Below are 13,129 nucleotides of genomic sequence, written 5' to 3'. Positions count from 1 at the left end.
ATCTCGGCTCACCGCAAACTCAGCCTCCTGGGTTCAAGTGATTCTCCTGCCTCAATCTCCCGAGTAGTTGTGATAACAGGCATGCACCACCACACCCGACTAATTTTGTGTTTTTAGTAGAGATGGGGTTTCTCCATGTTGGTCAGGCTGGTCTCAAACTCCTGACCTCAGGTGATCTGCCTGCCTCAGCCTCCTGAAGTGCTGGGATTAGAGACGTGAGCCACCACGCCCAGCCTGCCTGCCAGTGGTATAGCGGGTCAGAATGAGGCATGAGCCAAAGATAAGATAGTAACACATGAGGTCGGGCACGGTAGCTCACGCCTGTCTGTAATCCAGCACTTTGAGAGGCCAAAGCGGGTGGATCACCTGAGGTTGGGAGTTTTGAGACCGGCCTGACCAACGTGGAGAAACCTCCGTCTCTACTAAAAATACAAAATTAGCCGGGCATTGTGGCGCATTCCTGTAATCCCAGCGACTCGGGAGGCTGAGGCAGGAGAATCCCTTGAACCCGGGAGGTGGAGGTTGTGGTGAGCTGAGATCGCACCATTGCACTCCAGCCTGGGCAACAAGAGCGAAACTCCGTCTCAAAAAAAACCAAAGTAACAGATGACTATAGTCGACTTCAGTTTTGTGTTTTTGTTTTCCTCTGTGACTTATTTGTACCAGAGTTTGTTTTTTTACTGTATTGTTAAGTCATTACGTGCTTTTGGTCCTTAAAGGTCATTCAAGCAAATTAGTTCCTTCTTTTGTGTGTCCAGCATTTCTTCTAAGTTTTAATTATTTTTGTTCTGGAGAAAGGCATTCTCTCAGCCAGGGAAGACCCTCAACATATATAGGTTTGAGTTCATTGACTCTTGGGATATTGAAGCCATTTGTTTCTGGCTTTTTCTGAATAGGATGATAATATACCCCAGCTGTTGTACACATTTTTATTGTGTATTATTTTCTTAAGGGTTACCCTGGAGATTATAATTAACATCTTAGTTTGTAACAATTCAGTTTGCGTTAATATCAGCTTAGTTTCAAGTGTATCCAAAAGACTATAGCTTAGTACTAGTCCCCCACCATTATTACATTTGTAATTACAAAATAATTACATGTATTTTGTAATTTGTTACTACAAAATACATGTTTATACATTGTATGCCCTTTAACATAGATTTATAATTCTTGTATTACGCATTTGTCTTTTTGTGTGTGTGTGTGAGACAGAGTCTCAATGTTGTTGGCCTGGGATGGAGTGCAGTGGCACTGTCTCGGCTCACTGTACCCTCTGCCTCCTGGGTTCCAGCAGTTCTCCTGCCTCAGTCTCCCGAGTAGCTGAGATTACAGGTGCCTGCCACCATACCCACCTAATTTTTTTGTATTTTTAGTAGAGACGGGGTTTCACCATGTTGGCCAGGCTGGTCTCGATCTCCTGACCTCAGGTGATTCACCTACTTCGGCCTCCCAAAGTACTGGGATTACAGGCATGAGCCACTGTGCCCAGCCTTGTCTTTTAAATAATGTAGAAAGAAAGAGGAGTAATAAGCCAAAATATGTTATTACAGACTTTTGTGTCTACCTGTATAAGTTACTTTTACTGGCATTTTAATTTTGTGTGGATTCAGTTTAATGTCTATTGAGTTCTTTCAGCCTGCACGACTCACTTTAGCTTTTCTTATAGGACAGGTCTACTAGTGACAAACTGTCCATTTTTGCTTATCTGGGAATGACTTAATTTCTCCTTCATTTTTGAAAGGGTAGTTTTGCCAGATAAAGAATTCTTGGTTCGATTGTTTTTCTTTCAGCATTTTGAATATGTTACCTTCTGACCTCCATGGTTTCTGGTGAGAAATCAGCTGTTAATCTTATTGAGGATCCCTTGTATGTAATGAGTTGCTTCTCTTGATGTTTTCAAGATGCCCTCTTTGTCTTTCAACAATTCGATTGTATTGTGTATTGGTATGGGTCATATTGAATTTATCCTACTTGGAGTTAATTGGGCTTCTTAGATACATAGATTTGTGTCTTTTTATCAGATTTGGGGAGTTTTAGGCTGTTATCTCTTCAAATGTTTCTGACCTATTCTCTTCTGGGAATTCCATTATATAAATTTTGGCACAGTCGATGTCTCCTGGGTCTCTCAACGTTCTGTTCATTTTTCTTCATTTCCTCATTCTGCTTCTCAGACTGGATAAATCTCAATTGACCTTTCCTTAAATTCGCTGATTCTTTTTTCTCCCTGCTCATATCTGCTGTTGAACCCCTCTAGTAAATTTTTCATTTCAGTTGTACCTTTTTTTTTTTTTTTGAGATGGAGTCTTGCTCTGTTGCCCAGGCTGGAGTGCAGTGGCATGGTCTCAGCTCACTATGACTTCCAACCTCCACCTCCTGGTTCAAGCAATACTCCTGGCTCAGCCTCCTGAGTAGCTGGGAGTACAGGCACGTGCTACCACATCTGACTAAATTTTGTACTTTTAGTAGAAACGGGGTTTCACTATGTTGGCCAGGCTGGTCTTGAACTCCTGACCTTGTGATCCTCCTACCTTGGCCTCCCAGAGTCCCAAAGTGCTGGGATTACAGGTATGAGCCACCACGCCTGGCCCAGTTGTACTTTTAAACTCTAGAATTTCTATTTGTCTCTCTTTTTTTTTTTTTTTTTAATTTTACTTATTTATTTATTTATTTATTTATTTTGGAGACAGAGTTTTCACTCTTGTTGCCTTGCCCAGGCTGGAGTGCAGTGGTACGATCTCTGCTCACTGCAATGTCCACTTCTTGAGTACAAACTATCCTCCTGCCTCAGCCTCCCAAGTAGTTCGGATTACAGGCACTCACCCCCATGTCCGGCTAAATTTTTTGAATTTTTAGTAGAGACGGGGTTTCACCATGTTGTCCAGGCTGGTCTCGAACTCCTGACGTCAGGTATCTGTGCCTGCCTTGGCCTCTCAAAGTGCTGGGATTACAGGCGTGAGCCACCGCAGCCCATTATTTGTCTCTATTGATATTCTCTATTTGGTGAGACATCGTTCTATGGTTCCTTTTATTTTTTTCTACATGGTTTCCTTTAGCTCTTTTAACGTATTTAATATACTTGATTTGAAGTCTTTGGCCAGGCACAGTGGCACTTTGGGAGGCTGATGCGGGCAGATCACCTGAGGTCAGGAGTTCGAGACCAGCCTGGACAACATGGCGAAACCCTGTCTCTACTAAAATAATAGAAAAATTAGCTGGGTGTGGTGGCAGGCGCCTGTAATCCCAGCTACTTGGGAGGCTGAGGAAGGAGAATCGCTTGAACCTGGGAGGCGGAGGTTGCAGTGAGCCAAAATCAAGCCACTGCACTCCAGCCTGGGCAACACAGGGAGACTCTGTCTCAAAAAATAAATAAATAAATAAATAAATAGGCTGGGTGCGGTGGCTCACACTGTAATCCCAGCACTTTGGGAGGCACCTGAGGTCAGGAGTTTGAGACCAGGCTGGTCAACATGGTGAAAACCCCATCTCTACTAAAAACTACAAAAATTAGCCAGACATGGTTGTGGGTGCCTGTGATCCCAGCTACTTGGCAGGTTGAGGCAGGAGAATCACTTGAACCCAGGGGGCAATGAACTTGAGATCATGCCATTGCACTTCAGCCTGGGTGACAAAGCAAAACTCTGTCTCAAAAACAACACATTAAATAAATAAAGTCAGCTGGTCATGGTGGCTCATGCCTGTAATACCAGCACTTTGGGAGGCCGAGGCAGGCGGATCACGATGTCAGGAGTTCAAGACTAGCCTGACCAACATGGCAAAACCCCATCGCTACTAAAAATACAAAAATTAGCCAGGCGTGGTGGCGTGCACCTGTAATCCCAGCTACTCGGGAGGCTGAGGCAGGAGAATCACTTGAACCCAGGAGGTGGAGGTTGCAGTGAGCCAAGATCACGCCATTGTACGCCAAGCCTGAGCAAAAAGAGCAAAAAGCTCCTCCTCAAAAATAATAAATAAATAAAGTCTTTGTCTAATCTAATATCTGGGCTCCCTTGGGGACAGTTTCTATTAATTTATTTTTTGTCTGTGTATGAGTCATACTTTTTTCTTTGCATGTCTCATACTTTTTGTTGAAAATGACATTGTGGGCTGGGCACGGTGACTCACACCTGTAATCCCAACACTTTGAGAGAGAGGCCAAGGTGGGTGGAGTATTTGATGTCAGGAGTTCGAGACCAGCCTAGCCAACATGGTGAAACCCCTTCTCTACTAAAAATATACAGAAAATTAGCCAGGTGTGCTGGCACGCGCCTCTGGTCCCAGCGACTCGGGATGCTGAGGCAGGAGAATCACTTGAACCTGGGAGGTGGAGGTTGCAATGAGCTGAGATCGAGCCACTGCACTTCAGCCTGAGTGAAAGTGCAAGACTCCGTCTCAAAAAAAAAAAAAAAAAAGGAAAAAAAAATGACATTTTGAATGATATAATGTGGCGATTCTGGAAATTAGATTCTCCCCAGGTTTGTTGCCACTTATTGTAGTTGTCATTTTAGTACCTTTTCTGAAAGAGTTTAGTAAAATTTGTATTCTTTTTGTGTGTGTGGCCATTGAAGTCTCTCTTCCATTAGCTTAGTGGTCAGCTAGTAATTTGACAGATTTTTTAAAATGCCTTGAAGCAAAAAGCAACTCCCCTAGTCTTGGCATATGGGTCCTGTGGATGTGTTGAGGCACACCTTCAACAACTCTGCCTTTGCCTTCACTTGCTGCATGGGGAGAGCCTGAAATTCAGCCAGAGGTGAAAACTTAGGGCATTTTCAGGTCTTTTCTGAATATCTGCTCAGCACTGACATGCCCATGGCTTTCTAGGACTACCAGAATATGTGGGAGCTTTTCAAAGCTCTTACTCTCAAAGCATCTCCTTCACCAGCCTTTCTTCCCAGGCTTTTTACTGTGTTGATTGTTTGCCCTGTTATTGCTACTATATTTACCCTTAACTGTTTTTGACAAATATGTGTGCTACTGCCCCATCCTACTCCCCACAGCAAACTCTTGAGCCAGTCCTTCAGGGAGCCAGGTCAAAACAACCAGAGTTCTTTGTTAATATTATATTGCAGCCAGGCGCTGTGGCTCACGCCTGTAATCCAAACACTCTGGGAGCTTGAGGCTGGCGGATCACGAGGTCAAGAGATCGAGACCATCCTGGCCAACAAGGTGAAACCATGTCTGTACTAAAAATACAAGCATTAGGTGGGCGCAGTGGCGCATGCCTGTAGTCCCAGCTACTCGTGAGGCTGAGGAAGGAGAATCGCTTGAACCTGGGTGGCAGAGGTTGCAGTGAGCTGAGATTATGCCACTACACCCCAGCCTGGGCAACAGAGCAAGACTCCATCTCAAAGAAAATAAAAATAATATTTATATTGCTACCTCCAACTTGTACCAAGAACACAGGCTGTTGTCTTCAAGGCTTACCAAGCTCCAAGTGGGAGATGGCACCAGGGTAGTTTAAAATACCACAGAGGTATTTTACCAGAATTGAACTTTTTTTTTTTTCTTAAGCATTTCTTTGGAAGTTTATCGTTGCATTGGCAGTTCTTTTTAGTAGTTTTGTAGAGATAGGGGTCTCGCTATGTTGCCCATGCTGGTTTTGAACAGCTGGGTCTGGAGATCCACCTCAGACTCCCAAAGTGCTGGGCCCTGGTGCATGTTTTAGAGTCAGGCTACTTGACTTGAATTTCAACTCCACTGTTCAGTAGTTGTATAACCTGGAACAAGTTACTTAAGACTTAGTTCTTTGTCATGGAAATGAATTTGGCCATAATCCCTACAACCACAGGACTTTTGTGAGTATTAAATAGATGATGACTGTAAGGCCCTTAAATACAATACTATTGTTGAATATGTGTTTAATTTTTAAGAAAAATGTATACAATATTAGCAGTGCTTACTTTTGGGAAAAGGATTTGGAGTGAGGATTGTGTCTGGTGGTAGGGAGGGAGGCAGCTACCTTTTTTGCTCATTGTTTCTGTCACAGTTGAAAATGTATAGCTGAGGCCGGGAGTGGTGGCTCACGCCTGTAATCCCAGCACTTTGGGAGGCAGAGGCGGGCGGATCACGAGGTCAGGAGTTCGAGATCAGCCTGACCAACATGATGAAACCCCGCCTCTACTAAAAATACGTAACTTAGCAGGGCGTGGTGCACGCCTGTAATCCTAGCTACTCAGGAGGCTGAGGCAGGAGAATCGCTTGAACCTGGGAGGCGGAGGTTGCAGTGAGCCGAGATCGTGCCACTGCACTCCAGCCTGGGTGACAGAGTGAGACTCCATCTCAAAAAAAAAAAAAAAGAAAATGTACAGCTAAAAGACTGACTAGCATTGAACACACTGGGTTCAAGAGAACTGAAAACATGCTCATATAAAAACTTGCACACAAATACCGATAACAGCAATATTTATAGCCAGAAAGTGGAAACAACCGCAGATGTTCATTAATCACAGTAAATAAACAAAATGTGTATCTCCATATAATGGAATATTATTTGCAATTAAAAGGAATGAAATGCTGATACCTGCTACAACATAGGTGAACCTTGAAAACATTGTAGTAAGTGAAAGAAGCCAGACATGAGAAGAGGACACATATTTTATGATTCCATTTATATGCAATGTTCAGAATAGGCAAATCTATAGAGACAGACAGTAGACTGCTAGTGGTTGCCTGCTGTTGGGGGCCTTGGGAAATAGAGTGACTACAGATGGGTATGGAGTTTCTTTTTGGGGTGGCAAAAATGTTCTGGAATTAGGTAGTGGTGGTGGTGTTAAAACCACTGAATCAAACACTTTAAAATAGTAAATTCTTGGCCGGGCGCGGTGGCTCAAGCCTGTAATCCCAGCACTTTGGGAGGCCAAGACGGGCGGATCACGAGGTCAGGAGATCGAGACCATCCTGGCTAACACGGTGAAACCCCGTCTCTACTAAAAAGATATAAAAAACTAGCCGGGCGAGGCAGCGGGCGCCTGTAGTCCCAGCTACTCGGGAGGCTGAGGCAGGAGAATGGCGTGAACCCAGAATCGCTTGAACCCGGGAGGCGGAGGTTGCAGTGAGCGGAGATCGCGCCACTGCACTCCAGCCTGGGCGACAGAGCGAGACTCCGTCTAAAAAAAAAAAAAAAAAAATAGTAAATTCTTTTTTTGAGATGAGGTCTTGCTCTGTTGCCCAGGCTGGAATGCAGTGGCGTGCGATCATGGCTGTCTGCAGCCTTAACCTCGGGCTCATGTGATCCTCCCACCTCACCCTCTTGAGTATCTGGGACCACAGGCGTGCACCACCACACCCAGCTAAGTTTTTTTTTAAGACAGAGTCTCACTCTGTCTCCCAGGCTGGAGAGTGCAGTGGCACAATCTTGGCACACTGCAACCTCCACCTCCCAGGTTCAAGTGATTCTCCTGCCTCAGCCTCCCCAGTAGCTGGGATTACAGGCATGCGCCACCACATCCAGCTAATTATTAGTAGACGGGGTTTCACCCTATTGGCCAGGCTGGTCTCGAACTCCTGACCTCGTGATCCGCCCGCCTTGGCCTCCCAAAGTGCTGGGATTACAGGCGTGAGCCACCACACCTAGCCGCCTTTTTTTCTTTAGAGGAACTGATTATTATTTAGTCAAGACTTGCTATCAAAACAGTTTTTCATCCAAGTTTAATGATAAAAATAATATTCATTGTCTTTTTTCTGTCTTGTCTGCTAAAGTGCCTCAATTTCCTAACAAATCATACTATCATTTTCTTTTCTTTTTTTTCTTTTTGACACAGTCTCGCTCTGTCACCCAGGCTGGAGTGCAATGGCGCAATCTTGGCTCACTGCAACCTCCACCTCCCGGGATCAAGCGATTCTCCTGCCTCAGCCTTCCGAGTAGCTGGGATTACAGGCATGCGCCACCATGTCCAGCTGATTTTTGTATTTTTTTAGAAGAGACAGAGTTTCACCCTGTTGGTCAGGCTGGTCTTGAACTTCTGACCTCGTGATCCACCCACCTTGGCCTCCCAAAGTGCTGGGATTAGAGGCGTGAGCCACTGCGCCCAGCCTCATGTTTTCTTTCTACCATCACCATAGCACATAACTCTGAGTCTGTTTCTGCCTTTCTTTTGTTTCGTTGTATTGTTGTTTTTCGAGACAGTGTCTTGCTCTGCCGCCCAGGCTGGAGTGCAGTGGCACTATCTCAGCTCACTGCCACCTTTACCTCCCAGGCTCAGGAGATCCTCCTACCTTGGCCTCCCAAGTGGGACTGCAGGCATGCACCACTGACCTGGCTTTGCCATATTGCCCAGGCTGGTCTCAAACTCCTGGGCTCAAGCGATCCACCCCTGTCAGCCTCCCAAAGTGCTGGGATTACAGGCAGGAGCCGTGCCCAGCTTGTTTATGTCTGCCTTTCTTTTTTTCTTTTTTCTTTTTTTTTTCTTTTTTGGAGACAGGATCTTGCTTTCTTGCCCAGGCTGAAGTGCCATGGTGTGATCTCGCCTCTCTGCAACCTCTGCCTTCCAGGTTCCAGTGATTCTCTTGCCTCAGCCTCCCAGATAGTTGGGATTATAGGCATGCACCACCACATCCAGCTAATTTTTTGTATTTGTAGTACATAGATGGGGTTCACTGTGTTGCCCAGGCTGGTTTCGAACTCTTGGGCTCAAGCAATCTGGCTGCTTTGGCCTCCCAAAATGCTGGAATTACTGGAGTAAGCCACAGAGCCCGGCCTGCGTTTCTTTTGTAAACATACATATTATAGCTAGGACAGAAGTTCCCAGAAATTTTTAGTTGATGACCTCTCAACAATTAAAATTTTCACCACTGTGATCCTATTGTCATTCGTATCTAGTATTTGTCATATTACATGAACAGCTCTGGATTTTTATTACGCTTATGTCCTCTTAAGGGTAAATCCATAAAATTTAAAGGGCCAGGCAACACACATAGGGACTAGTCTTTTCCCTGAAACGTATCCCAAAAGGAAAAAAAATACATATATTTCCAGTAGGAGATTTTAGATTTAGTATTTTACTTGATTATTATAAATTTGAACTAAGCAGACCTCATTAGACCTTCCTTTGGCACAAGTCACAATACTGCTTGAGTTTATGTACAGGTGAATTGTTTTATGTAAACCTATTTTTAGTGATTTCAAACTTAATGAATTGGAATATTTTAGAATGTGAAACCTTGTGCTTCAAATGTTTAGCCTGCAATGTATCAATTAGGTTAGATCATGTTATCAGCTATTGAGTAGTATAAGACATCAGGCTTGTAGTTGATACAACTTATACTCAGATGAAAAGAGACTGGGCTGGGCGCGATGGCTCATGCATGTAATCCCAGCACTTTGGGAGGCCGAGACAGGTGGATCATTTGAGGTCTTGAGTTCAAGACTAGCCTGGCCAACATGGTGAAACCCAGTCTCTACAAAAATACAAAAGTTAGCTGGGTGATAATGGCACACACCTCTAATCGCAGCTACTCTGGAGGCTGAGGCAGGAGAATTGCTTGAGCCTGGGAGGCGGAGGTTGCTGCACTCCAGTCTAGGTGACAGAATAAGACCCTGTCTCAAAAAAAAAAAAAAGACACTAGATGCCTGAAACTCACTGTACAGTGAGGAAATCCAGACATGGCAGAACTTGACATGGACCTAGAGAAAAAGCAGACACAGAATGGGCTATGAAGGAGAGATCAGAACTATACCTGAAGAACCTGAGAGGTTATTAAAAATCTGTTAGTTTTAGGCCAGGCATGGTGGCTCACGTCTGTAATCCCAGCACTTTGGGAGGCCAAGGCGGGCGGATCACGAGGTCAGGAGATCGAGACCATCCTGGCTAACACAGTGAAAACCCGTCTCTACTAAAACAGTACAAAAAATTAGCCGGGCCTGGTGGCAGACGCCTGTAGTCCCAGCTACTTGGGAGGCTGAGGCAGGAGAATGGCGTGAACCTGGGAGGCAGAGCTTGCAGTGAGCCAAGATCGCGCCACTGCACTCCAGCCTGGGCGACAGAGCAAGACTCTGTCTCAAAAAAAAAAAAAAATCTGTTAGTTTTCACTTTCAATCCCTGGACTTTTTGAAGTCAGTTTTTAAAAATTGAATTTGCTCTTCATCATTTAATCACTTGATGACTTGATGCCTCAGTCTGTGTTTGGCGGCGGCGGCGGTGGTGGTGGTGGTTGTTTGAGGTGGAGTTTCACTCTGTTGCCTGGGCTGGAGTGCAGTGGTGCGATCTCGGCTCACTGCAACCTCCACCTCCTGGGTTCAAGTGATTCTCCCACCTCAGCCTCCTGAGTAGCTGGGACTACAGGCATGTGCCACCATGCCCAGCTAATTTTTTCATTTTTAGTTTTGGTTTTGTTTTTTTTTTTTTGAGATGGAGTTTCACTCTTTTTGCCCAGGCTGGAGTGCAATGGCTCGATCTCGGCTCACCACAACGTCTGCCTCCCAGGTTCAAGCGATTCTCCTGCCTCAGCCTCCCGAGTAGCTGGGATTACAGGCATGCACCACCACCCCAGCTAATTTTGTAATTTTAGTAGAGATGGGGATTCACCATGTTGGTCAAGCTGGTCTTGAACTCCCGACCTGAGGTGATCCACCCGCCTCGGCCTCCCAAAGTGGTGTGATTACAGGCATGAGCCACTGCCCCTGACCTTTTTTATATTTTTAGTAGAGACAGGGTTTCACCATGTTAGGCTGGTCTCAAACTCCTGACCTTAAATGATTCACCTGCCCGGGCCTCCCAGAGTGTCAGAATTATAGGCATGAGCCACTGTGCCTGGCCGACCATGCTTGCTTTATAAAGCAAGTGATATGTAATATAAAATATAAATTGGATGGTTTGGAGAGTCCCATGTAAGCAACTGATGTACTTCATGTACTGTTATCAGAAAACATTAGATGTGGCCAGGCACAGTGGTGCACACCTGTAATCCCAGCACTTTGGGAGGCCAAGGCAGGCAGATCATCTGAGGTCAGGAGTTCAAGACCAGCCTGGCCAACATGGTGAAACGCCGTCTCTGCTAAAGATACAAAAAATTAGCTGGGCATGGTAGCACGTGCCTGTAATCCCAGCTACTTGGGAGGCTGGGGTGGGAGAATTGCTTAAACCTGGGCAGTTGAGGTGGCAGTGAACCAAGATCATGCCAATGCATTCCAGCCTTGGTGACAGAGTGAAACTCCATCTCAAAAAAAAAAAACAACAACAAAAAGGAAAACATTAGATGTTTTAGCTGTCCTCTCCTATTAAAACATTAAAATCATTTGGAAAAAAAATATGAAGCTTTCCAATTGTGCAACTTACCGTGTATCATCTGCCTCTAACACCTATTCATGATGCCTGCTAATAAACAGATGCTCATTAAGAACTGAAAGAATCAGCTGGGCCCGGTGGCGCATGCATATAATCCCAGCACTTTGAGAGGCTGAGGTGGGGAGGATCACTTGAGCACAGAAATTGGAGACTAGCCTGGGTAACACAGACCTTGTTTCTACAAAAAATAAAAAAAATTCAGCTGGGTGGTGTGGTGGTGCACACCTGTAGTCCCAGTTACTTGGGAGGCTGAGGCAAGAGATCAAGGCTGTGGTGAGCCATGATCACACCACTGCACTCCAGCCTGGATGAAGGAGTGAAACCTTGTCTCAAAAAGAAAAAACCCTGAACAAATAAGTAAATTAACTGTGTTGTTGTTCTTTTAAGGTTAAAAACGACAACCAACATCAGCCATGAAAGATCCAAGTCGCAGCAGTACTAGCCCAAGCATCATCAATGAAGATGTGATTATTAACGGTCATTCTCATGAAGATGACAATCCATTTGCAGAGTACATGTGGATGGAAAATGAAGAAGAATTCAACAGACAAGTTAGTTTTTTGTACAAACATGTTCTTTTTCATAGTCCATTCCGGCCCTCAATATGATTGTACTTGTCCATGAAATGTGTTTATCTTGTCCTTTATGTATGAAGTATGTAGACTGATGTGCCACCACTCCTACTTATTTGGCTGCTGATTACTACCAGGCTTAACTGCTTATGGAAATAACCTGGGGAGCTTGTTTCAGGGTCCCACCCTAGAGATTCTGAATCAGGAGGATGAGGGTGGAGCCTGGAAAACTTTTTCAAAGCTCCCAGATGGTTCCAGTGAGCAATCAGATTTGGAAACCACTGCCTTACGCCAGTCAGATTGCTGTGTTACTGTGAAAGTCAAGAGAATTTAGGAGTCAGGAGTAGACAGGCACAGAAAAAAGAGACAGGCATCTCTTTTTACTTCTTCCCTGCCACACTCAATGGAAAAAAGAATGTTCTACTAATAAAAGTAAAAACAGAAAAACCCTAAACAGATCTTCGCAGGTCATTATGGTAAGCATTTTTTTTCCTTAGCACAGAAGCAGAAAAGAAAGTGTGACCTTGTGCCTTTAAATGGTTTAGTTCAAGATATTTTAAGCCATTCCTAGTGATACCTACCAAGTGTGCTACAAATTATCCTTTATTATAAATCTAGATAGAAGAGGAGTTATGGGAAGAAGAATTTATTGAACGCTGTTTCCAAGAAATGCTGGAAGAGGAAGAAGAGCATGAATGGTTTATTCCAGCTCGAGATCTCCCACAAACTATGGACCAAATCCAAGACCAGTTTAATGACCTTGTTATCAGTGATGGCTCTTCTCTGGAAGATCTTGTGGTAAAAACTTATTTTTCATCTTTTAAGACCTAGTGCAACTTTTGCATAAGTGGAAAAGCCAGTTCCCATCTATTTAAGAATTCTGCATCTTCTTCCCCTTCAGAAATTGTGCTGCTTCTGGCTGGGCATGGTGACTCACGCCTGTAATCCCAGCACTTTGGGAGGCCGAGGCAGGTGGTTGACTTGAGGTCAGGAGTTTGAGACCAGCCTGACCAGCATGGAGAAACCCCATCTCTACTAAAAATGCAAAATTAGCCGGGCATGGTAGCACATGCCTGTGATCCCAGCTACTCAAGAGGCTGAGGCAGGAGAATCTCTTGAACCTGGCAGATGGAAGTTGCGGTGAGCCGAGGTCGCACCATTGCACTCCAGCCTGGGCAACAAGAGTGAAACTCCATTAAAAAAAATAAATAAAAAATATAAAAATTGGCCGGGCATGGTGGCTCATGCCTTTAATCCCAGCACTTTGGGAGGCCGAGG

General features: G+C 44.7%; 1 protein-coding gene across 1 annotated transcript in view; it reads left to right on the top strand.

The window, feature by feature from the left end:
- PAIP2 (poly(A) binding protein interacting protein 2) overlaps positions 1 to 13,129 on the top strand; it is a 28,638-nt gene that overhangs the window by 11,116 nt on the left and 4,393 nt on the right. Inside the window, exons 2-3 of the mRNA XM_011997231.1 lie at positions 11,667 to 11,830; positions 12,470 to 12,649. Coding sequence (XP_011852621.1) covers positions 11,693 to 11,830; positions 12,470 to 12,649 — 318 coding nt within the window. The 5' untranslated portion in view covers positions 11,667 to 11,692. The remainder of the gene's footprint in view (positions 1 to 11,666; positions 11,831 to 12,469; positions 12,650 to 13,129) is intronic.

The sequence above is a fragment of the Mandrillus leucophaeus genome, unplaced genomic scaffold (assembly GCF_000951045.1).
Source record: "Mandrillus leucophaeus isolate KB7577 unplaced genomic scaffold, Mleu.le_1.0 Scaffold534, whole genome shotgun sequence".
NCBI lineage: Eukaryota > Metazoa > Chordata > Mammalia > Primates > Cercopithecidae > Mandrillus > Mandrillus leucophaeus.
This window is presented reverse-complemented; position numbering and strand designations above follow the sequence as displayed.